We start from the raw sequence: 27,140 nt of genomic DNA, 5'->3' as shown, positions 1-27,140 counted from the left end.
AGGGGAAGCAGCTCACACATGCAGGGTTGGCGATACTAAACACTGACTGTTCTCAATTTTAAAACTGTGATATTCTAGAAAAAATGAAATTTTATCTTGTTTTCAGTGTGCTATAGCTGTTAACAGAGGTATTTATAGACTGGCCATTTATTTTGTTATCAATAATTTTATTTGCTTCAACATGAACTGACGTGCTTTTAGCCAAGTGCTAACCACATCCTAATTTTAATGACTGAAAAGTAAAATGAAGTGAAAAAAATGTTCCCAACACAAACCATTAAAACAGCACGCCCATCAACTCACGCTGCTGTTTGGCATGCCGCAAGCTGCACTATTAAATCTCAGCAGCATTCAATTCCCAAGGGCATCGATGTTTTTAAGATACAAATGCTTACACAGATACACATGTCGCATGGTGTTTGGTTTGGGTATTTCTAATATTGAACATAAAATGAATAACAATCCTAACATGACAGCACCAGAATGAATGGAGGATCACAAGTGTGATGGTCAGGGTGGTTTCAGTCCAAAACTAGCCAAAAAATCCACAAAACTCAACCACACACATACAACTGTTTTATGTTAGTGTTTAAAAGACTCTAATATGCAATTACTAAAAAAAAAAAAAAAAACTCAACGTTAATTTTTTAGTAATTTATAAAAGTTCTATATTTCTTTATTATCTTTCTTTTTGATTAGTTCACTGGTTTTGTCCTGTTTTAATAAGTGAGGGTAGGGTCTTACTATGTTGCCTAGGCTGATCCCCAAATCCTTAGGCTGATCCCCAAATCCTAGACTCAAGCAAACTTCCCAACTCAGTCTCCTCGCTGAGACCCCAGGCACTGTGTCTCGATTAGGGCTTTCATTTTGTGAGAAGGGTTGCATGTATGTGATGTGCACACGTGTGCAGGTACACCTGTATGCACGTGTAGAGGCCAGAGGATAAATAACATCAGAGGTCTTCCTCAGCTGCTCTCCACCTTATCTTGTTTGAGACAAAATCTCTCACTGCACCCAGAGCTCACCCATCCACCAAACCACAGGGTTCCTCCTTTTTCTGCCTCCCATGTGCTGGGTATGGAGAGCAGATGAAGATCTGGGTAAATGTATACTGTTGATATGAGCATGCCCAGGTCAAGAACGCCTATGCGTCAGACTCCAAGAAAGGCCTTCCTCTGGTCAGAGGACAACTGTACAGGAAAGACTGACCTTCAGCTCCCACTGCAGCGTCTTCCACTGCATGCTCCCCTGCAGAGCCCCTACCAAGATTAGCTGACCCAACCACTCACTGGTTACCACGCTATGATACAATGCTGAGTATCAGGTCTACTGGTGCACATCCACCTAAAGCATACAGCTCTCTGAATCCAGACGGCCTGCTTTCCTGTGCTCCCAGTCAGGTCTCCAGGACCCAGCTGCACAGGCCTCATCAACTGGGATTACAAACAAGCTTGATTGCACCCAGATTTTTATGTGGATGCATGAATCCAAACACAGATCCTCATGATTGTGTGGCAAGTACTTTTCACCAGGAGAGTTACCACCCCAGCCTCGGATTGGAATCTTTAAAACAATGATTTTTGTTATCAATCTGTGGAGAGCAGCTAATCGTATAGGAGGCAGAGCACTAATTTAGGGGGTTACTATTATTACTTTGATTTTAAAATTGTCTCTATATAAAATCCTTTAAATTTAACAGTTCATAAATTTCTGGATCTCATTAAATGTCAATGAAAAGGTAACTTTTTCATTGTACCATACAAATCAACATTTAAGCCCATTAATTTTTTTCATTAATTCAAAAACTAATTAAGTAGAGCTGTTTTTAGGGGGAAATTTAGAAAAGTTTCTCTTAATAAATTTTTCTAAAACCGATATTTCATTTGAGTAGTTATTGAGAGAAAACAGTGCAAATTTCATTTTTAGTCAATATGTAAAATTAACATAAATTTCTAGAGAAAGGTTAGTAAAATACTGGCTCAAACTTCATACCTATACTTTGTTTTTCTTTTTTGTTTTACATTTTTTAGATTTCTTTATTCTTGGGTGTAGGAGTGTCTTGCCTTTAGTATTCCTATGCATGATGTACATCCCTGGTGCCCTCTGAGGTTCAAGGAGGTTTAAGATCCCCCGGAACTGCAGTTACAGATGGTTTTGAACCACTATGTGGGTGCTGGGACCCAACTCAGATCCTCTGGAAGAACAAGTGCTCTTAACCACTGAGCCAGCTCTCCAGTCCCCGTTGTCTTTTTTGACACTGGGTCTTGTGTACTTCAGGCTGGCCTCTAACTTGCTACACAGCTGAAAGGACCTTGAACTTCTGATCCTTTTGACTCCACCTTGAGAATTCTGGGACTACAAGTGTGAATCTCTACACCTGGTTTTATGTGGTCTTGGTAATCAAGCTTGGGGCTTGATACATGCTCGACCAACTAAACTACACTCCCCACATTCCCTGTACACTTTTGTAATTAAGGAATTTGATTTATTGAATGTGATGTTTTTAATGGAAAGATTATACCCCTCAAGGAACATGACAAAATTAAGAGTACAAAATAAGATTATAACAAAGAGCTGATACATGTGATATAAAAAGTAATTTCAAAAAATAAATAAATAAATAAAAGTAATTTAAAGATGGGTGTGGTGGTGTGCACCGTTAATCCCAGCACATTCGAGGCAGAGGCAGCAGATCTCTGAGGTCAAGACCAGGCTGGTCTACAGATCAAGTTCTTGGACAGCCTGGGCGAGACAAAGAAGCCCTGTCTAAAAAAAAAAGAATTCCCATGTGTACTTAGATAAATTAGCATTCTACAGATAGAATTCAGTAATTTGTGTGCATATTGCATTACACAATACAGAGAGAAAGAAGCACTACAAAAAATAATGCTGCCTTTCTATTCACAAATTAAATGTGGACTTATTGGAAGTTATAAAACTTTAAGGAAGAATTATTAAAGACAATAATGGACAAACAAACAAATTACTATATATCTTTTCCTTTCTTTCTTTCTTTCTTTTTTTTTTTTTTTGGTTTTTCGAGACAGGGTTTCTCTGCATAGTTTTGGTGCCTGTCCTGGATCTTACTCTGTAGACCAGGCTAGCCTTAAACTCACAGAGATCCACCTGTCTCTGCCTCCCGAGTGCTGGGATTAAAGGCGTGCACCACCACTGCCCGGCTAAATACCTTTTCAAAGGAATGCTGGTGCCTTCCAGAAATTATTTGAATTAGTAATGGTACTGGATTTTTTTTTTTAACTATTTTAAACTTGGTAAAGATGGAAGTTAATTTACAGGAAACTGAGAACACTTCAAATAGTCTCAGGTCAAAAGAGATACAAATCGTATCCACTGGGATGGAATAACTTGCATCCAGTTGCATGTGTTTTAGAGTCATGGATCTGTGGATGAAGATGTTTTGGATTTCTGGAGCAGTTTAACATCTGATAGTTAATAACTGAAAGGCAAACCTCTGGGCATACCTGTGAGGTGTTTTCTTGATTAGATTAACTGATGTGGAAAACCCACTCCAAATGTGGGTGGAACCCTCCAATGGTGGCCCAGATGTAAGGGGGTCCAAGAGACAAACTTTTGCTTTTTGCATACTAGCATTCAAGTCTCACTGTCAAGTTTATCTAACCAGTTCAGGAGTTCATCTCTCCCCTCACTGCTACTACTACTGCCATTCTTTACCGACATCTGAATTTCCAGCTTGGACAGGAGACCAGTGACTCTCTAGAAATCTCCCAAACCTTCCAGGCCACACTGGGACTGGCAAGTACAGCACTCAGCCTTGTGAACTGAAAAACCATTAGTTCTCAGCCTCTCCAATGTGAAGACAGCACACTGCACTACCTCGACAGAACTGTGTATGCCCTGCTAATAAAGAAATCCCTTTTTATTATGTATCTGTTCTAGCAGTTCTGTTCCTCTAACTAATATAACCCTTAAAGGATTCCATAACTGAGCTAAATATATCTTGATGTGTTCAACCTGTATTTTTTTGGAAAAGTCATGATTATATCCTCTTTTAAAACAAATATGATCCTACCCATCCTCAAAAGCATAGTAAAAGGACAGATATGTCCACAAGTGATTACAGTCACACTGAGATCACTACTACAGTATAGGAATACGCAGCACACTGAGAATGAAAGAATAACTTATCTCCAGAAGGCTTGGGAAAGCCCTCATCTGACAGGCTGGTCCAGCCTTCTGACATTACAATATGGCATTGTCATCTACAAAGTTCATGCTCAAAAAGTCATGCAGTCTAATTACAGAAGAAACAAAAAAGTCACATAAAAATCTCGTAATAGGGACTGGCAAAACAGCTCAGCAGGTAAAGGCACTTGCTGCCAACATTGAAAACCTACCTGACAGCCTTAGTTTGATCCCTGTAACCCATACAAAGGTAGAAGGAAAGAACCAGCTTCCACAGTTAGATTCTGACTTCCACACACATCTTTGGCATGTGTAATATATATATATTATATGGCACAATTGCAAGTGTGTACAGACAGAGAGAGAGAGTAATAATAATAAATAAATAAAATTGTAAAACTAAGACACGTGAATTTTGAGTGTCACAAAGTAAAGGAACAGAATAGGGACAATTATTTTTAATCAAATTAGACAGCAAAATATTACATGGTGAACTAAAAACAAATCAATATTATTAAGCTATGCATTCTACATTTTCAACTTACAGGAGGACAAGTCTCTGAAAAATCAAAAACAAAACACCCTGTAGAATAGATATATCACCATCTAGATTTTCTTCACAAAATTACAAAATTATAACTTAAGTAGCTTTTCTAAATAGCGTATCTGTTAGCTGAACAAGGAAAGCTGATTATTGATGGAGACAACTCAATTATGATTGACTGTAGCAGCCCAAGACATCCACCCAGAAAATACAAACTGGCTTAATTCCGTTTAGGGAAAAGAGTTGTTCAAAGAGTTGAGACAATATCAGTAGTTCGTCTGAAAAAAAAAAAAAAAAAACTAAACAAATAATGTTTCTCTGCGCTTGATGAGTGGCTAAGTGTAACCAATAAGGCTCAGATTCTACTGAGACTGGAGGAGAAGAAGCCTTGGCCCCCATAAGAAATATGCATGGCACATCTACAGGACAGAATGCTCCCAAATAATTTAAATAAGCATTGATTTAGTACAACCCAGAGTAGAATTTACTAGGATTAGATTACAACTGATTTGGACAGAAATATGTACCTAGCAGAAAAAGGCATGGTTGGACATATTTCAGCTTCTATTACTGAACATTAAAATGCTTTGGTAACTTAGTTTTGTGACAGAATTGGTATTTTGAAAGCAACTTAACCTAAAATTACAAAGCAAAACATAGTTTATAAAGTCATTTGAATGGCTGATAGTCCTAGAGCCACATGGAGCCACATGCTACTGTGTATACTTCCCAAGCTATCAATCTTAAGAAGGGAGATTTTTCTCTCCTGTGCAAATTTGCAATAAAACAATTTTCAAATTCAAACTCCAGGCTCAGGGCTGTGTTGCTCAGACCACAACGCATGTGCAAAGTGAGTTCCATATTATCAATGTCATTTAACTGTGTAGTGAGGTGCTTCCAACTATGTCTCAATGAGAAGTAGTTAATATGAAACACAATGAGGTACTAAAAGGCAAATATAAATAAGAAAATCTGTTAACTCTATAAATGCAAGTAGCAATATTTGGTCAATTAAGATCATATGCTTGGAGCTCAGGATACATTTCGATGGTAGAGCATTTGCCTGGCATGCACAAAGCCCTAGGTTTCCAATCCCCAGTTAAAAAGACGACTATGCTTGCAACCTGAAATCAGTACCTGCAAACCTATCTGAATGACGAGACCTTTTACAAACTGAAATTTGTGAATCTCATAGAGCAACATTGATAGATGAACGTTTACACTACATTTTTATGACAGGGAATATTAACTTTGAACTACAATTGAAAACAGTTATTATAGCTCATAAAAATTACATTACTTTTACTGATAAACCCAAAGTACAAATTTTTTTAATATAAATAAAATGAGTAGCTGAAATAAGCTTTTAGGAAAATTACAGTGATGATTTTTGTACTTATTTCTCAAATAAAACTGGTTTTCCAGCAACTCAGTAAACTCTATTTTTTAGGTTAATGAGTTCAAAAGCATGAAGTCATCCTTGACATCTCTAGCTCACACTCTTTGCTCAGTCATCAGTAAAAATCATTCCTTTTAATCTATAAAACTATATCTAGACTCTAACGAGTTCTCACTGTATTTCATACTATCCTGGGTCAGAACATCACCACTTCCAGCTTATTGTAGTCACACACACACACACACACACACACACACACACACACACACACACACACGTATGAGTCTCCTAGCTTACTGGAGCACTCCCTCACTGGTGTCCTGGCTTACTGGAGCACCCCCGCACTGGTCTCCTGACTTCCTCTTTTGCCTCTTAATACTTACTAGCAATCTGGACTCCCTTTAAAAGTCAAGACAGTTCCTGTCACTCCTCAGCCATAAGGCCTTCTGTGGTTTCCAACCTTACTCAGCATACAAAGTCCAAGCCCTTGTCAATAGATCACATGACAGCACATGATCTATTCTCCACCCCCAAAACACTTCTGACTTGTCCCATATTCTTCCACCAGACCATTTAATTTGAGCCACATTATCTGTGTTTCTTCCGGCTTTCCTTTTAATTCTATGACATAGCCTTTATTTAACTTGTTCTTCCATTACCTAATGTGTTCCCAGATAAACATATTATTGCTCCTTTACATTCTTCAGTGTCTGCTCATCTCTCACCTTCTCACAAAGGCCATCTGTAGCCTTCTCATATAGCCAGCAATGGTTATTTCACATTGTATTCTACCTCTCTACCTACAGCATCTAAAACAGTACCTAGAAATATCTACTCAATAAACATACAAAGCAACGAAACATACTGTACTGTTTCCTGTGAGTAATCCTTCAGGCACCTTTACTTACATATACTATACACATATGTATGAAACTGATTTACCATCGCACTAAGTGTTTCTTCCCAATCTGGCCTCTCTCGGGGGTGAACATTTCTATGTAGCTCTGGAACAAAATCATCCTCTTCAGACTGTATTGAGGACTTCATCTTCCTAGAGAGAGAAACATGAGAGACTTTTGTTACCAATTTGCATTTCAACAAAAACTGTTTCAATGGACACAATCCAAAAGACAGAAAAAGTATCTTCCGATTTTAAGATTAACTCAAAGAACTTGAGTGGCTAGTGGTGATTCTTAATTTCTACACTGGCTTCCAGCGATCTACCCTGATACACCAAACACCTGCTTCCTACTCCAGAAAATAACTACAGTAATGATTATACAAGGCCTGCTTACATCTATTCAGTATAACGTGAACCTTGGAAATGATCTGTTACAGCAATCACTGACTCTGAAACAGTGTCTATAGAACTATGCTAAGCATTCGCACACCTTCGTAACGGGGCTGGGAAGCTGCAGTGGGGTTGGTTAACTGCTTACTGCACATGCACGAGGACCGGAGCTGCTGCTCAGACTCTAGGTAATACCATGTTCACACACACAAGACCACTAACCCACAAGTCCCCGTGGAAAGTCCCCTCAAATCACTAAATTAACGGCTATGTACTCAAAGATGCCAACAAAGCCATTCAAACTCAAAGAAAGGAAACCAGCGGAAAGCTGAAGAGCCAAGGGACAAGATGGCACTGCTAGGTGCTCTACTCTCTCGACTGAGACTTGAAGAAAGCCATGTCTTAGAACTGAGCCCAAGAGAACAAGAAGTAACACTACGGTTATAACCAAGCCCCACAGGGTCAAAGTGCAAGGGAAAATACTAACTCAGTTTAGAAAAAAGTAAAACATAACAAAAACAAGATTTATTCAAAATTCCCCTTCTATATCACATGCTATCCAATAAAAAAATTAGGAGGCAAACTGAAAAACAAAAGAAAGAAAAAGTCAAGGTAAACTCTCATCTAATTTAGATTTTTAAATTATCGAAAAGAAAGCGGCAGTATACTCCACCTGTAGAGTCTGCTCCAGATAAAGGAATCTGTAAGCAGCATCAGTTCTGCCCAACAGGAAATGGCAGATAAAGGACCATTAAGATGACTTCCTGGGTAAGAGCACTTACCATCAAGCCCAATGATTTAGTTCTAGTTCCCAGACTCACATGGTGGAAGGACATAACCTCCATGCATGTGTGCCCACGCACATATGTACATACACAGAGATAATAAATCAATAAATGTAATTAAAATAAGAGCTTGCTAAGGCAGATAATCTACAAAGTTAAAACTTTCCTAGAATGCATCAGATAAAAAGACTCAGGGCAGGCAACTAGGGTAAACTCTAGAGAAATGAGAAGCATGGGTTTTTCCAAGATGAACTAGATCACAGGCAGCTACTTGCCTGGGGCCGAGCAAGAGAAAGACAGATACTCTAGCTGGTAAGAAGCATTTGCTTAATTTTTTATTAAGTTGCTTAAAATATTTATTACTCATATGCTCAATGAAATGAAAGAAAAATAGATAAAAGTGAAGATTTCAACAGGGGACTAGAGTACTGAGACACTAATGCTCACTCTAAGACTAAGAAATATGTTTGTAATTACATATTCATTAGATGTGGGCTGCAGAGATGGTTCAGTAGGTAAAGGTGCTTGCTGCCATGCCCAATACCTGATTTCAATCCCCAGAATCACGGTGGAAGGAGAGAACCAACTCTTGAACATTGTTCTCTGACCTCCACACATTACCATGGAGAGCATGTGTGTGAGAGCAATAAGAAAACAAATGTAAAACGGAAACCAAAAAAGTTGTTTAAATTTTTTTTTTTAATTTTATAATTTAATTTAATTTTACATACCAGCCACGGATTCCCCTGTCCTCCCTCCTCCCGTCCCCCCCTCCCCCCAATCCACCCCCCCATTCCCATCTCTTCCAGGGCAAGGATTCCCCTGGGGATTCAGCTCAGCCTGGTAGATTCAGTCGAGGCAGGTCCAGTCTCCTGTCACCGTGCACAAAACTTAAGTCCAAATGGATCAAAGACCTCAACATAAATCCAGTTACTCTGAACCTGACAGAAGAGAAAGTAGGAAGTAGTCTTGAATGCATTGGCACCGGAGACCACTTCCTAAATATAACACCAGCAGCACAGACACTGAGAGAAACAATTAATCAATGGGACCTCTTGAAACTGAGAAGGTTTTGTAGAGCAAAGGATACGGTCAACAAGGCAAAGCGACAGCCTACAGAACGGGAAAAGGCCTTCACCAACCCCACATCTGACAGAGGGCTGATATCTAGAATATTGTTTAAAATTTTTTTTTGTTTGTTTTTTGTTTTGTTTTGTTTTGTTTTGTTTTTCGAGACAGGGTTTCTCTGTGTAGCTTTGCGCCTGTCCTGGAACTCACTTGGTAGCCCAGGCTGGCCTCGAACTCACAGAAATCCACCTGGCTCTGCCTCCCGAGTGCTGGGATTAAAGGCGTGCACCACCACCGCCTGGCTAAAATTTTTAAAAAAGAAATTCACTAGATGTGTTTAACAATGACCCTGACTAAACAGTTAACTAGAAAACAATCATCAACCTTAAAGTACAAAAAAAAAGGAGAAGAAAACATAACACACACAAAATGAATGTCAAATAAGCTGGGGGGTGGTGTCACATGACTTTAATCCCAGCACTAGGGCGGCAAATGCAGGCGGATCTCTGTGAGTTCCAAGATAGCCAAGGGCAGCTAAGTTACACAGAGAAACTCTGTCTGGAAAAATGCCAAATAATATAAACTCTCACATTTCTAAATTGATGATTTAAAAGAGTAAATGACGAGAAAGGAACAAAACCAGCATTTTAAAAATAATGTCTGAAAAACTTTTAAAACTAATAAAAACCATCAAGCTACCAAGGAATTCTGACAAATCTTATTTTGGGATTTTTATTTATTTTTATTTTATGTGTGGGAGTGTTTTGCCTGTATGCATGAGTGCATACCATGTGCATGCAGTGCCTGTGGAAGCCACAAAAGGCATTAAATCCCCTGGGATTTGGTGTTATAGACTGTTGTGAGCTGCCATATGGATGCTGGGTCTTGAACCAGAGTCCTCTGGAAGAGCAACCAGTGCTCTTAGGTGCTGGGCCATCTCTCCAACCTTCAAGCAGAATTTTTAAAAGCAAACTAGGTGTATCATAACCAAACCACTAAATATAAATCCTACAAGAAACTCAAAGTCAGTACAAAGGACAAATTGACTTCAAAGAAGCAAAAATAACAAGAAAAAAGAGAAAGCAAAAGCATGAATCATTGTAATAAGGGAAAAAACACTGTTACTAGAATCTTCTATCTTTCAAAGTATCGAAAAAAGCAGGTAAGATAAGCCATTTCAGAACAAAACTAAATTTACCAAAAGGAAAATAAGGGTACAGATTTGGGAACTACAGAAACACTGGAAAAAAGAAAAGATTTGACAGCCTGATGGGTGAGGTATGCACAACTGTAATCCCAGAACTGGAAGTCAAGGCCACTCTGAGATACAAGGTGACTTTGAGGCCAGCCAGGACCACACAGTGAGATACTCAAAAGGCCAGTAGTAGTAGCAATGCTTTATAAGATGTGTGTGTGTGTGTAGGTGTGTACGCATGCATGTGCATACGCACACAGATTATACACACATATATTATATTATATACGTTTAAAAACAGAAAAAAACCTCTGGGCATTTCTATGAGGGAGTTTCTAAACTGGGTTAATTGAGTTGTGAAGACACATCTCACAAATGGGCAGTATCATTCTGTGGACTGAGGTCTTGTACTTGCTAAAAAGGAGAAGATGAGCAGAGCGCAGGCCCTCAGCACTCTGCTTCCTGGCTGCACACCCAATGTGACAGCCACTGGAGCTCCTGCTGCCCTGACTTCTCTGCCTCCAGTGACTACGTGCCCTTCAACCAGGAGCCAAACCAAGCCCTTCCTCCCTTACGCAGCATTGCCAGATACTTTCAGAAGGATCAGAAGCACAAGGTCACCCTCACCTACAAAGCAAGTATGAACTGATACATCAGAAAAAAGAGATGAGAATAAATCACATATACAAAAAGAAAAGTGAGCAAAAGGCTGACTCTTCCTGAATACCTAGGAACCTAGAAAAGAAGACAGATGAGGGGGTGAAAAAATGAGAGAACACACTGAATAATGAAAGGGAGCCAACCATAACTGGAATACAAATGGGTAATACAAGGATTCTGAGGACACTGTAAACAATTTTATTTCAATGCAGTTAGAGTCTAATTTAAATGAAAATTTCAATTCCCTGAAGCATATAATTCACCAATACTAAAAAAAGAAACCAAAAAATTATAGTCTTATAGCTGTATAGGTAGCTAAATCTGTAAGCAAACTCTGGGCTCATGTGTATTCATTGGTGCATTATTTCAAGCACTGCAGGAATAAATAACAACACCCTTGTATACATACATTCCTCCAGATTATAAAAAGAAACACCTCTCAACCCATTCAATGAGCCAACCAAGTCTCAAAGCCGATCCAACTACACAAAAGCTGACAAGACATCACTAGGAAAGAAAATGAAGTGTGACACCATAAACCGCTCCAAAACGAACTAGTGTGTGTGTATGTGGGGGGGGGGGGGGGGGGTAATCAGAGAGGTGTGTGTGTGTGTGTGAGTGTGAGTGTGTGTGAGTGTGTGTGTGTGTGTGTGTGTGTGTGAGTGTGTGTGTGTGAGTGTGAGTGTGTGTGTGAGTGTGAGTGTGTGTGAGTGCGAGTGTGTGTGTCCTTCCCAAATTAAACTGGCTTCAAATCTAAGATCTACCTCTAAAACTGACTGTACTACAAAAGGCGAGAATCATATATGGTTCTAACAGTTAACATTTGGTGCCTATCATAAATTTCAAAGGGAGCTATTTTAAAGAACACAGCTAACATAATTCTTAAAGGCGAATTAGGAAAAACAGAAGATGTCTCTGGTAACATTATTTGAGGCCCTACTCAGTTGTTGCTGCTTTTGTTTTCCAAGTTATAAAAAGAAAACAACATAAAATTGGAAAAAGAAATAAAATATTGTAACTGTCTGACTAATAATATGAAAGTCTCTATAATTTAGAATTATAAAATAATTTAGCAAGATTCCTGGTTATATGGTCAGTATGTAAAAATCAAGTATATTTATACACAGCACTACATGTTTATAATTTTTTTGTTTTTGTTTTTGCTTTTTCCAAGACAAGGTTTCTCTGTATAGTTTTGGTGCCTGTCCTGGATCTCGCTCTGTAGACCAGGCTGGCCTCAAACTCACAAAGATCCGCCTGGCTCTGCCTCCCGCATGCTGCACCATTACCACCCAGCTGTTTACAATTACTTATGCTCAAAATGTAACCAACACACATATGTTTTACTATATTTCATAAAACAGGCTACTACAAAGTGAGAATTTACACTGCCACTTGCACCAAATGAATAAATTTCACAACTGTTCAGCAACAGAAGCCACCATCCATCACATGATACATAACTGTATTCAGCTGAAGTTCAAGAAACAACAGAATTCATCTACAGTGAACCAAGTAAGAATAAAAGAGGGACAAGAAAATTGTGAAATACTAGCAAAGTTATCTTGACTGGGTTGTGTTTAAAAGTGTATGTGTATGCACGTGTGTGCGTGTGTGTGTGTGTGTGTGTGTGTGTGCACGCGTATGTGTGTGGTGACCAAGCTGCAGACTTCACAATATGAATGTTATATCAGAATAAAAGTATAAAATAAAGGCTCACTGAAAGACAGTAAACATTAATTTACTAGATATAACTGTGTTTACATATACTGTATCTCTTAATAATGAATAGGCTTCATAAAAACTTGATATCTATTTATTACACTGACTCCTGTTCTCTGCATTTAAATTATGAACAAATTTTGCTCTCCACATTTGAATGCAGCCCCACCTCTTACTGAACATCCCCCTGCTAAGAATTTTCAACTATGAAATCTAAAGAACCTAAAGCTATTTTTTTTGTTTCTGTAAAATATCTTCAGTCTTGAACCCGTATATAGTAGAACATGAAAAAAATCTCTCAAACAGAAAGGTTGTCAGCCGAACTGCCTTGCTGCTTCTCCTGAGAAAAACTCTTCACATCTTTAACACACACTTTATTTGTACCTGATTCCTGCTTCTAACTTCTGAAGATGCACACACGGCAGTAGTCCAGGCAGACTCCCTCCCTTCTGAAGATGAGTACCACATTACAGTGTCTAGACTAGCACCTCAGAGACACTCCAGCCAGATACTGCTTCTTGGTCCTGTGAGTCAATTCAAAGCGGCAGCAGCGTTTTTTCTTTCTCTTTTCATTTTCCCAATCATTTGTTCATTTATTGTCCTTTATCAAGTCTGGCCCTGGTTCTGCTACAGTTGAACCGGCAAGTTATTCCCTACTGGTGCTAACAGGGACCAATCAAAAGCCTGTCTTAGGGTCTCAGCATTTTCTGATGTTTTGTAGATAAGAGAATATAAGGGACAGGACAAGTGCTCTCTGTCAGAGACAATGGGTAACTGTATTTGTAGTAAATTTTTGTCTATATGGACAAGAATATGCTTCACTTCCCCTGATAAAGACGGCTCTGAGGGACAGTCTTCCCAGCACATCTGATCATCTCTGCTCCTTCAACTGCGGCTGAAGTCATTCAGTAGTAAATCTGCAGCTATGAGGCTTCTGTATATTCTGCACACCTACAACTACAAAGAGCTACAGCCTGACACCCTAGAATATGATATATTACTATCCTGCCTTCAGAAGACATGAAGAACTATGACTGCAAAGGCTCTAAATACAGGAGCTTGGGGCTGGGGAGGTGGCTCAACAGTTAGAGCACATGCTATTCCTTCCAGATGATTCAGGTTCAGTTCCCGGCACCCACGTGGCAGATAACAATCTGTAACTCAAGTTCCAGGATATCTGACCTCCACAGGCACTGCATACATATAGTTCAGACATACTTCCAGGCAAAACACCTATACACATAAACTAAAAATGCATCGTGTTTTAAAATATGCAGGATCTCTGTTGTGGTTAGTTTACATAGATTAATATAAGCTTAAATAAATCTAAAATACCAAAAATTCTTAAGAAAATGTAAAAACAAAACTTCTAACACTAATGGGGTTAGCTACATTGTTGAAAATGACATCCAGATTTCCTAAAGCTAGTTGATGTCAGCTTGTTCACTTCCAACTGAAAATGTCTGATATTTTATTTTAATAGTCATTACAGTCTTAGTAACAAAAGTTTCCAGTCCAGTATCACCCGCTACTGAAAAGTATTATGTGCCCCACTGGCTTGGGGGAGCCCTCTCTAGCATCTCTAAATCTCTCTGTGGATGTGTGTGTGTGTGTCTCTAGGCTTCTCACCCTATGACTTTTCTTTACAACTCAGGACCACAGAGTTCACACATATATGAAGAAACAAATGTCTCTCCCCAGTTTGTGACATCTCAGTAAGTTCAACAAAGAGAAATGAATCCTGGACAAAAGGTACAGCTGACATCAGCAGGCCAGACTGACCAATTCAAAAAGACTAATAGCAAGTGAAGTGGGATCGTTCTGATGGGTAAACCAAAGTCTCACCTAAGGTAGGGATGAGACCGAAAGGACAGAGGGCAAAAGTCGCCTACGGAGCTTTCCTTTTCCTTACCAAGTAGGGAAAAGAGAAGAAAAGAGAGCCAAGACAGGGAAAACAGAACACTTGGGTAGAAGAAATTATTTTATTTCAAATAATTATAACTGAATGAGAACACAGAAAAGAAATGAATGACTGTCAAGGAAAGCAAACAAGCAGCAGAACTTCCAAAATGTCCAGGAAGGGTCATCTGTTCCTGTTCAGGCCGTTTTCTTTTGAAGCACAGTCTACGGTGCCACAGCTAGAGCGGACCTCGCTATGGAGACCAGCCCCTAAACTCACAGAGGTCCCCTTGAGTGCGGTGGTAACAGGTGTGCTCTACTTTTTTTTAAAGGTTGACTGTGTTACATTTATGAGTAAAAGTTTAAGTATGTCAGAGCTTTAATTTATAAGTGTGAAAGTGTAATTAACTGAGAAACTTTGAGTTCAGAGAATGCAATGGTTAGGGAAAATCTTAGCTTTTCTTTACCCTCCCCCTACCGTGTGTGTGTGTGTGTGTGTGTGTGTGTGTGTGTGTGTGTGTGTGTGTGTGTGTAGTGTGTGTAGTGTGTATTCTGGGAATAAACCTAGGCATACTAGGCAAGCATTCTAACACTGACCCACATCCTAGCCCATGTTTTTAATTTTACATAAACTTAATAAGTCAAGAATTTATAAACTATTTAAACAGTTTTTATGCTCTAAGACCTTTCTGAACATTAAAAACCTTATGCAGACAAGCATAGCCTTTCTTATGAAAGGTTCACCTTGGGCACCAACCCAAAGGGCTGAATTACTCAAATACCAAGAAAGTCTTGCACTAGCATGCCTTGAGGTTAGGACAAATTTATTTCACAAATCATGAAAACAGAATAATAATGGCTGAGCTCCACCACTGCATACAATTTTCTGAGATTAGGAATACTTAACACCAGACTCTCATGGCTACTATTCTAACACTGACAAGAATATGCTCAGTAAAAGCTGTATTTAATATTAAACGAATATTCTGAGGATAAAACTGAACTCCAAAGCAACATAATAACTCTTTCTGGAAAAATTTACAAATTTTGGCATTTTGGATGAAATATTAAAATGAGATGCCTATGAAAAGTTATGTGTTATACAATGGACATCTGTGTAGAGCTGTAATTATACTAATGGTTAAGTGTTCGTATTTTCTCTCCATCCTTCCCAGTTCATAAAAACTGGTTGGTAATCTCGAAATCTAGAACTTCAGAAGTCAAAGAAAGTCAAGAATAATAAAAATGGGGAATTGTGAAGTATCTTCTAGCCATTAAAATGAATCACTCTAATGTAAAAGAAAAATAAGCACATAGAAGAAATGAAGCACCATTATCCAGTCCTACTGAACAGTGCAGCATCATTCCAAGCAAGGTAGAGATGGGATAAAGCATCCACAAGCCAGTCAAGCACATGAGATACAAGTTCCAGAATGCTTAAGACCAATAGAGAGCACCCTCCCCTGGCCCGCCTAGTAAGGTGTGTTCACCACATTATTCTGCTAAGTGGAGTAAGACGTTTCTCTTCTCACTTAAAATCAACAGTCCGAATGTAGATACAAGTAAAGGTGATTGAGGGGCTCAAAATAGTGGGTTCACAACTCCACTCTAGTGTTAGCTGCATAGCTACACATCACTGATGCAAAGACACACTTCAAAGGAATTGCAGAACTGTGGTGCCTCTGAGAAGTTACTGCTTAAGTAGAGAGTAACAGAATAGATCAGAGAGATCACAAACCTTTCCTACAGTGAAAGTCTTCCAGTCATTACACTTGGGCCCAACTCGTTCCTGTATCATGGTAATGTGGGCAAAGTAGATCTAAGACATAAATCCCCATCTGGAAAAAAATTGTTTATAAAAGACCCATTTTATAGACTTGCTATAGAGTTAATAGACATACTGTATTACCATATTTTGCCAAATATACTTCATGTAACAACTCCTAAATAAAGTTTCTCTTCCCTGACAAGATTCAGCCTTTATGACCTTCCTTTTCTAGGTTGTAATTCCCTTCCCACTCACAGGAAGCTCCTTTTAATGATCACTGACGACTATTCTATTCTAAAAGGGGGCTAAGGAGCTCTAAATAGTCTAAGATGTGCTGCCCAAGGGGACAAGGTAGATAGAGCACACAATATTAACTCCACAGTACGAATGAGAAGTCAGAGGAGCAGAGATCTGAGTCTGTGGTCCTCTGACCTCCCAATGCAGAGTGAACAAATCCTACAGTACTACCAGAAAAAGTTCCATTTCCTGCTAACAAGTCCACAGATATAGGCTACTGCAGAAGCTAACAGACAAACATTTGCTTGTCTCTCATTCTACAATAAGACAGACTAAAACAGACAGTGGCTGGAGCCTCCAGGAACCCACATTCCAGATACCTGGTAACAACATTAGCTCTCTCATCCAGGACACCTCTAGTGACATGGTGTCATTCTTTTAGAGTATATTTAAAAGCTAACTTAGATGCTATTCATAAGAAACTAATAACATACAACCTTTTGCCCTCATCTCATTTAGGACACAGGCAGAAAGAGACAGAGACGGAGAGACAGAGATGGGGATGTAAGCAAGACAATGGTTTGGATTTAGGTGAATTAGCACAGGTTTTAAAGAAACAAGTTAGAACTCTGGTGTACACTTAATTATAAAACTGGTCTTAAAACAACTCTCCTAGAGCGCAGATTCTATGACTCGGTTCTCCTGAGTTATAGCAGCCGCTCATCTCCTCCAACCCTTCACCTTCCACACCCACATACATTTTTCAGCTCGGCGTTTCAGCAGGAACATGCTGTGGATGTTGTGAAAGCCTGCACTGCCTTGTTTCCTCATGCCTTACTGATGAATAGGGTGAGAAACACTGTGTGAAATGGGGCCTTACCCACATCTCTTTCTGGAATTTGTAAATAAAATCCCAAAGGCATATTTGGTTTGGAAGATTTACAGTGCTATTCAGATAGGATATACAACTATAAACAAGGACAAACTCCCTATGGTTTCATGGTTTCCTAAAAACAATACCTACAAGTAGCTCAGTTTCTCAGAATGACTATCTTGTCAGTACTCCCCAAGATAAGGGATCAGCCTCACAGATTTACTTTTAAATGTCAAATGGAAATCTGAGGGGGGTCCCCACTGCTTAACAAATAAATCTAGGGTTACAGTACTTAACATACTATAAAATATCAACAGAGTCAGGCACAAGTTGTTTCTTCCTTTGACAAACACCCCAAAGTAACTAACACAATTTTAATCAGGGCAGTTTTAATACAAACCAAACCAAGCATATACTGGGAGGAGATATATAGACCATAATAAAAACCAGTGGATATGTGTAACATCAGCACAGCTTGAGAGAGATGAGGCTTATGCAAATCTGTAAGACTAAATGAAATTATGGGACAAAAAAACGAAACAAAAAAGAATATATGATAATAAAAGCTCATTTTCATAATCTCAACATTTTTAAATATACTTATTTGTTTTAACCCGTGAGTAAAAAATTCAATGTGATCTATTAAGAGCTCCTAATATTCAATCACTCCTTTCCTTAACTAAGACTTAAAAATAAGTTCTATTTTTTAAAAAAAAAAAATCCTTTAACTTGAGAGGGAAGCACACAAAAAGAGAAAGAGAGGACAACTACTTGTTTTGAGTCTTAAACAAAAATACAGTATCTGATGAACAGATATGTTCACCCACCTAAAGACTCATGGGTAAAATTTCAGAGATATCTAATTGCCCATGTGGGTAGTAGTGGGTGTATGTAGTTCACACTTCAAATTGCATCAAATGATTTTTTTTAATGTCTATAAATGTGTTAAGTCCCTCACCCTGGATGAAACAAAAAGGGCTTCCTAACTTCTGTAACAATGCACTGGAATTAAATACTGGCAGTTTCTTCCAGCTGGCAAAACCTCTTTAACAGAGGCCACAGATCTCTCAACCAGAAGGCATCCTACAAAAACTTCCAAGTATTGAGTTTCTACCAGAAATTCCAAAGCCCAGAAAGACAAGGGAGTAGGTAAGTGGGTAAAAACTGAGGATCAAAGTCACAAAATAACTGATGTGAATTTAATCAAAAGGTTTCATATATATTCATAAATGCAGGCAGCTGCACGCATGCACACACACACACACACACACACACACCACTTCAGAACACGTCCCAGGGAAACGGTGAAATATCCATTAGATGCAAATTCAGATCAAATCTATTAAGATACAAATCAGACACAGAAAGGGGTAGAGTTCATTATGAGTCTCGACTTGAAATTCCTGAAATGCTACTACAAAAACCTGTCTAACACCTTCTCTTCCTGGTGTTGGAACAAGTAATTGAAAATACATTTTACAAGCTCAGGGCAAGTTGTGGAATGAAAAATGCTACAGCCAACTGAAAAGCTGCCCTCTTCCACCCCAAACCTACCCCAGAGAGAAAAAAGGATTGAAACAGAGCAGACAGAAGAGAAGAAGAGAACAGATGGCCAAAGGATTGAGAAGAGGAAAACTCTTTAATTACCTGAAATTCTCGTCCCTTTCTTCATCTTCATCATCAGTCAGCTGGGTTATCACTTCAGAATCCAGCCAGAACACACTGTCGTCCCCCAAAGAGCTACTCTCACTTTCTGTCTCCATCTCGTCTCGAGATCCTCAAGGCATGGGATGTGGAGCACCAGTGTTCAGGTGGGTTAGCTCTACTGATGCTCACTCAAGATGTGAGCTGTTGCACTGCTAAGTGATGATGCTGGTTTCATTGCAGCTGGGAGTACAGACAGGAAATCCCAGGCAGCACACTCACTGTATATGACTGTGCACCTGTCATACCTTAGACCCTCCCACCGCCTTAGGCTCTATGACCTACATAATAAAAACCAGAGTCCAAATCAGAGTGATCTTTCAGTAATTATCCACTTTTAATAACTATTTTTCTTATCTCATTTCCAGGTAATAGGTATTTTCAACAAGCAGGCTTCTGTTTGTATCTCAGCCCTTTAAATGACAAACAGAAAACTAGAAAGGGTAACTACACACTGTCCTGTGCTAGACACATGCAAGGCACAGTTACACACCTCACAGTTAGGGAGGGTCACGATTAATACAGAAGACATGCAATGTCTAGGGACCTGCCCAGCTTCCTGCCTTCTAATGTTACCCATCTTTCCTTCCTCTCAGCGATAACTGCCAGGTGTACATTTGCTCAAGTGACCAGAGTGACATGGAAAAAAAAATCAGCCTGTCCAGGGCCCATCTAAGAAAAAAAAAAAGAGGTGTCAAAAGTTGAAAGGCACTAACAATTATTATATGAAATGAAGGTATGTTTACACATTTACACTGGAAAGGTCCGTGCTGGCAGTAAAACGGCTTACCAGGAAGTAAGTCCAAGTATAGGATCAGTAACATTGTAAACCCAAAGGCTTCTTAGAAAACAGTCATGCTGTTACCAACCACAGCCGCATCCTGTAGTGGGGGGTACTTGTCTCTTGTGGCAAACATGGAGCCCTGACTTTTATACCAGGTCCAAATAGATTCCAAAAAAGAAAAGGACAAAACCACCCTTGAGCTTTCTCACTTCAAAGTTCGGAAAATGAACTTCTGGGTGACTTAGCTTAGACAACACCTTTCCCTCCCTGCAACTTCTAGAATACTCACTGATTTTAATGCTGCAGCTTTGACAACTGATGGAGGTTTAGTCTCCTGCTAGAAACTATAAATTGTTGGCAAACTTGGAAACAGGTTTAGAAAATGAATTGTTTCTGACAGGGATTTGAAAAAATTCCCTAACATTTTACATAAAAACATCTTGCAAAATATTCAAGTTTCTATCTAAGACAAATCCTAGTAAATTCAGATGTCTAGAATCTCTTCAAAAATGGTTATCACTGCAACAATTTCTTATCATCTAACAAAGATTCTGAGGATGTGAATTAAATTTCTTCCTTGTTCTGTACATTGAAATAAATGGCCCCCAAACAGATATTTAAACCTAAAAAGTAAATTACAGAACATTATGGGAAAACTCCTTTCAACCAACCATCTTACAGTAAAAGTGTCCTGAGTATAATTTTATAGAGTTCTCACTATATTTTTATAAAGCCATAAAAATCATAAGACACAGATCAATCTTATTATATAAAAATGTTTATATCCAGCTTGCCATGATTTAGTGGATAAAATGCCTTCTACATAAATATGAAGACCTAAGATTAAGTTTCCTAGAAGCCACATACAAAGCCATCTATGGGGGCTGAAGAGATGACTGAGCAGTTGAAAGTACTGATTGCTCTTACAGAAGACCCACGTTCCATTCCCAGCACCCACATGGATACCCACAACCATCTCTTCTGCCCTCTTCTGGCCTCCTCAGGCACCAAGTTACACACGTTATACCAACATACATGCAGGCAAAACACCACGCACATAAACAAATTGTTTTCAATTTCTTTAAATATTTTAAAGCTGAATATGGCTGCACATGTCTGTGACCTAGCACTAGGAGCAGAAAAGATAAACATTCTCAGTTTAGCCCAAACTTCAAACAAGTTCAGTGAGAAGATTCCATCTCAGAAAATTAGGTGGGGAGTGACAGAGCTGGACATCATACTATCAAATTCTGGCCTCCACACATGCACATACAAATGGCCATATCCGCACACAAATGTGCACATGCATGAGCACACACACACACACACACACACACAGGAAAGTGTTTACGTCTTCTATAACAATAACACCAAATATGAACTGTCACAATGTAAAACGAGAAAGGAATGAAGCATATCACATCTGGTTAATTTTTTAAATATCTAATCAGTTGATGCAAATCTCTAAGATCCAACAGCCCAGAAGATAAATTAGTAAAAAGCATAATAACCAGCAAAACTCACAATAAAACCTATTACACATGAAACAGTACTTAATGTAACACAGGAACAAGGGAGGAGGGCCCACAAAGAGATCTTTTTTAAAATTTTTGAACATAAGCAAGGATTTTAAATGTTTTTAATAGCCAGGTATGGTCGTGTGCACCATTCAAACCAAGGCAGAGGCAGGCATCAGTATGAGTTCCAGGACACCCATGGTTCTACAGTGAAACGTAGCCTGGGCAGGCAGGGCATTAACTAACAAATTCCCAACACCAGGCATGAGGAACCCCTGCCCCTTTTCAATTGGGTCAGGGGAATCCAGGAGACTCCCAAACACTGTAAGCTTATGATGCCACCCTTGGTTGCCTCTCTAAGTGGAAGGTAAGTCCCTATTGCTGAAGACACCATCTGTTTTGGACACAGGACCTGGAGGATTAGAGCTGAACTTGAAATTCTCCCTGATGACTAGATTTAATACCAGAAGGTATCATGAAAGCTTCCAAAGGAGAGAAACAACCATTAAGCCTACTGAGCTATGACGTCTATAAACCACAATGACCAGCAACATACACTATCCCTAAGGATGCAATAGTGTGGCACACATACCTTAGCAGTAAGAGACAGCTCTCTAATTGGACTTAAGACCTACTCCACAAGAGAGAAATCATGCTTGGTACTGGAAACCTAACTAAACTACCTGGGGCTAGTGAAGTCATGGATCTTGGAGGGGAACATACAACCAGAACTTCACCAAACCAGAATAACTCCTAACTACCTTCTAAATATTTATCCTTATCCTCACAGGTAAATATAGGTCTCACCCATCACCAAAAGAAAAAAAAAAGTCTACAACACAGACCAATACAGAAAACCACAACCAATTAAAACATAGAACAAGGGACCATACAGTGCTCAGGCCTAATGGATAGGACACGTCTACAACACAACTCCTGCACCTAAGGCTCAGAGATCATAATGGAAGGGGAGGGGCGAAAGGCAGTAAGAGCAAGAGGAACGAGAAGTCTGCTGTGAGATTGTGTCTTCTAAAAATGTCAGAGAAGCTAGACCCCGAAGTTTCATCAACATGGCTGCCTATATGAGACCTAAACAAGGATGACACTGAGACATCCTAACATGGAAGGGAGCTATCTCACTGGGACTCAACCCTCGACAAAGAACTACAGAACAACTAACAATGCTGGGAGTGGAAGAACTTGTCTTCCCTCGAAAAAGCCCCCAAATTGATTATCTAATACCATGTGATCAGCCCTGGAATCATCTATATACAAGTAATATTATATAGACTGAGCAGGTTGCATTTACATATTTAGGAACATGTGTATAGTATATACATAACAGTTAAAGAAAAAAGGTCATGAATTTCAAAGAGCAATGGAGTACATAGTATGGACTGGAGGAAAGAAAAGGAGGAGAAAATGATGTAATTATATTCTAATTTCAAAAAAATGTAAAGATCTTAATAAACTGAAAGATGATATGGGAAAATCAATATGCATGCAGGTGGGAGTTTAAACAGGTACAACCTCTATGCAGGAAGACTTGGCAAAATCTCCCAAAATACGAAATAGGAACCTCCTCAGCCCAGTAATGTTACAGGTAAAATTCAGAGATAAACAGGAACGCCCGCTGTAGTACACTTTACATAGCTAAAGAGAACATTTCACTGAAAAACCACAGAATGGAATGCTACATAGGTGAGAAGACAAAGCAGCCTAATGCTCATGATAGGGACAAATGAACAGAAACACTATGAAGGCAAAGAAAACAGAGGCCAAGTGTAGCACAGCATATACAGGTGCCAGCACTCAGCCTCAGAGAAAGACACCCGTGCAGATGCTCAGAACTCCCACTGAAGGGCATCAACAGAGCAGCCCTGCCTTCAAGAAAAATAAAAGAGGATCAGGTTTTCACTATATTGTGCTATGTTATATTATATATTATGTTTCCCTTGCAAAAAATTAATCTTTGATGTCCCTCAAGAGGAAATTGTGTTTTTATAGAGTTATTTCATATAGAATCTCGGTCCTCTCTATTTCTAAACAATTGCCACTCCCCCAGTCCCTTTTTCTTTAATCCTTCTTTTGCTTGTTCAGTGCCACAGCTGGCCTTCCTTGCTTCTGCACATCCTTTAAACATGATCAAGTAAACTGTGCACAAGTTTTACACATAAGCAGTTGTCCTCTATAAAACCACTCTGGAAACGGCCTACAATTTAAGAATCCCATCCTCAGAAAGCCCGCTTCAGGGACAGCCTTTATCCCACAGGCGCCAGGTAGACTTCCTAGGACATTCAACCGTTTTGACCTAGTATCAGATTTTTTTTCCAACTTCAACATCAACTCATGTTTCCATCCTCTGTTCCTGTTTTGGCAGTCAATAAAGATCTAGTAGAACAAAAGAAATACCTACCAGAGGAATGGGGAGGAAAACAAGTGGATAACTGAGACTAGCAGGCAGTAACTCCATCCTCCTGAAGACCACACCTCTGATGCCATGTTCTCCTCACTGGTTTTGTTTGCTGTTCTGTAGTCCCGTCCCGGGAGGTGAATCTAAGTCCTCATGCATACATGATCTACCACTCTGCTGTATTATCAGCTCTTTTGTTGACTTGTTTAAACCCTGAACAAGCAAGCTTTACTCTCAATTAGCTTTGGTAGGCAGCAAGTCCTGCACTAATTCACAAGAGTTGTTGGCAGTTAGCTTGAGAATCAAGCCCAGTGGGGGCCTCCTAAATGACTCAGAGGTTATAAGCACTTGCCACAAACCTGAAGACCTGAATTAAATTCCACCAAACTTACATGGTAGGAACAGAGAACCAACTTTTACACGTGTCCTGTGACCTCCACACAAGCCTTGTCATATGTGCATGCATACATTCATAATAAAGAACTGTGAAAAAATTCCTAAGTTAGGACTTCTTAAACAGAATGGTTGGAATGATATTTAAAAAGGGGTCTTTCTATGTAGCCCAGGCTGGCCTAGTACTCAGAATGAAACCCATACTGACCTCAAATTCATGGCAATCGTCCTGCCTTGTGATTACAGGCATGTACAACCACACTTGGCTTAGAAATGTGGCTTTGAAGTGACTTATTTTTCAAAGAGTAGTGGTAAAGTCCTAACAGCAGCAAGCAGTAAGCCTACAGCAGAGTTAAGCCCTCTGCATAACTCTTAACAACCAGTTGAAGAGGCAGAAACCATGCAGCTCCAGCACTACCAAGCTGCCTGGCAACAGCACTATCACAACACCACCACTACTGCTGCAACAGTGGTGTGGCTGTCACGGGAGTCACCAGCCTTCCCTGCCTGAATCTGAGGCCTACTCCACAGGAGGGAAGTTGTGTCTGGTACTGTGTGTGTGTCAAAAGTCCATGGCTGTGGAAGCTACAGAAACCTCTGCTGTCATATTGCTAAATGGACATGGTATTGAACTGCTTTAGGATATTTATGTTTATACATATAGATCAGTATTGCTCTCAGCCTTGGCCAGAGAAGCTTCTCCTCACAATAGGAGTCAGTTGAAACAGAGAATCATAACTAGTCAAGCTTCTAAGAATAAGTGACTATTGAGTGCCCAATCTTAAACAGCATCTATGTCACCCCTCCAAGGCTCAGGGAACATCAAAGAAAGGGGATTAAAAAAAATGTAAGAGCCGGAAGATGTGGAGGAGCGCTATCAAACAGTCTTCAGAACATGGCATGACTGTTACATTTGTGAACTCACAGTGGCTGTGAGTCCAAGATAGGGCCCGTGCTGATCCAACCATGGAGGGGAGGGACTCATGAGGTCTCATACCTCCTGGAGTAGTTACTGGAAGTTAATGGTCATTAGAGGAAGGAGAGACATTTTCTTCAGTGATCTAGCTACTTGAAAGTTGGCCATGCTTCATTCAAGAACCTCTAATTAAACTCATTAGGGGAAAAGCATAAACTAAAAAAAAAAAAAAAAAAAAAAAAAATGAAGACAGAATGGGATTTGTTGAGAAGAAGGGGTACAGCAGGAGTGGAAGGGGAAGGCGAGAAGGTAATGGGGAGTGTGCAAATGACCAAAATACATTATAAACATATATAAAATTGTCAATAGTTAAAATATTCCCCCAAAAAATGTGGTTAAAAAAAAAAGCAACACTATTGCTGTATTGCAAGTAAAGACACTAAAGCTTAGCATACTTCCTTGGCCAGGGCTATGTAGATCACAAATTCCCACTGAAAATGCTTTTCATGTATTCATGAGTCTAAGGCAGTAAGAGATCAAATTCCAGGCCAGCCTGGGCTACATAAAGAGATTCAGGGAGGGAGGGAGGAAGAAAGGAAGAGGAAGAGAGGGAAAGGAGAGCAGGAGGGAGGGGGGAAGCAATGGGGGAGGCTAAGGCAGGAGAATCTAAAGTTCAAGGCTTGCCTGGGCAACAGAAGAAATTCATGGCCAACCAGTTTAGTGGGAGCCTATCTAAAAATTAAAGAAGAGCTGTGAACGCAGGGTCAGCATGCATGAGGCCATTGGTGCAATCTCCAATACCTATCCACCATATGGTCATTTAATGTCATTTATGTTATTAATGACATCATTTATGTCATTAAATAAAAATAATCTGCAGTTTCCACCTTTGTCCACTTTCAGCCTATTAGCCTGAACCTCCCTAGTTTCATAGCTTGGTTTTGGTATTTTATCTTTCAGGGAGTGTGTGAAGGGTGGTACCACTGACCATATTCCACATCTTCCCCCTCATATACACACTTTGCAGCTAAACACAGCAGAAACTGGTAGATAACTAGGTTGAGCACACTGAGAATCTCAGACAGCAAGGCAGCAACAGCAGGACCCTGAACTCTCTCATTTCAACCTTCCTTTTGTCTCAACACAAAAACAGGACTGTTGTTTATAAAAAACTGTTGAGTATAATGCATGGTACACAATCAATACAGGTCTCCTAAATGAGCATCAAGCCACAGAATGCTTTACAAATATAAAGATATTAACCTCACACCTCAGAAAACTTTCAATTCTAAATGGGGATAATATGTGGGGTAAGTAATATTCATGTATCATATAACTGTTAACACAAGGAAAACTTACACAAGAATTCTTCTATTTCCAATGACTGAAGGTTTTCTTCCAATGTACAAAGCGTAATACAAAATGTACAAACATCACCTGCCTTTTTATATTGGCTAAGCATACATTCTAAATGTAACATTATCTATCTTTAATTTTCTTTGATACAGGGGGAAGTTATTGAGATAGAGTCTGACTATGTGGCCCTGGCTGACCCGAAACTCTGTATGAAGACCATGCTGACCTTAAACTCCTGCCTCTGTCTCCCAAGTGGCTGGAATTAAAGATATGTATCACCATACTCACCTCTGAATCTTTGTAGGTGTTCCTTGCTCTAAAATAATTAACTCTCAAAGAACAACAGTTCTCTTCCTTACTGTAGATTAGTCATGGTTCACGGCCCATAGACACTGATATGTGCTTCAATCCAAAGTTGTATATGTACAGAACAAACCAGGTTAAGAATAGC

At 39.4% G+C, this 27,140-nt stretch overlaps 1 protein-coding gene across 1 annotated transcript in view; it reads right to left on the bottom strand.

Moving 5' to 3' along the window:
- Positions 1–19,386, bottom strand: part of Arhgap32 (Rho GTPase activating protein 32) — a 152,921-nt gene extending 133,535 nt beyond the window's left edge. Inside the window, exons 1-2 of the mRNA XM_059267578.1 lie at positions 19,254–19,386; positions 7,050–7,158 (exon numbers count right to left, since the gene is read on the bottom strand). Of these exons, the coding sequence (XP_059123561.1) occupies positions 7,050–7,158; positions 19,254–19,369 (225 nt within the window). The 5' untranslated portion in view covers positions 19,370–19,386. The remainder of the gene's footprint in view (positions 1–7,049; positions 7,159–19,253) is intronic.
- Positions 19,387–27,140: the final 7,754 nt, after the last annotated feature.

Source organism: Peromyscus eremicus, chromosome 7 (assembly GCF_949786415.1).
Source record: "Peromyscus eremicus chromosome 7, PerEre_H2_v1, whole genome shotgun sequence".
In the NCBI taxonomy this organism is placed as follows: Eukaryota; Metazoa; Chordata; class Mammalia; order Rodentia; family Cricetidae; genus Peromyscus; species Peromyscus eremicus.
This window is presented reverse-complemented; position numbering and strand designations above follow the sequence as displayed.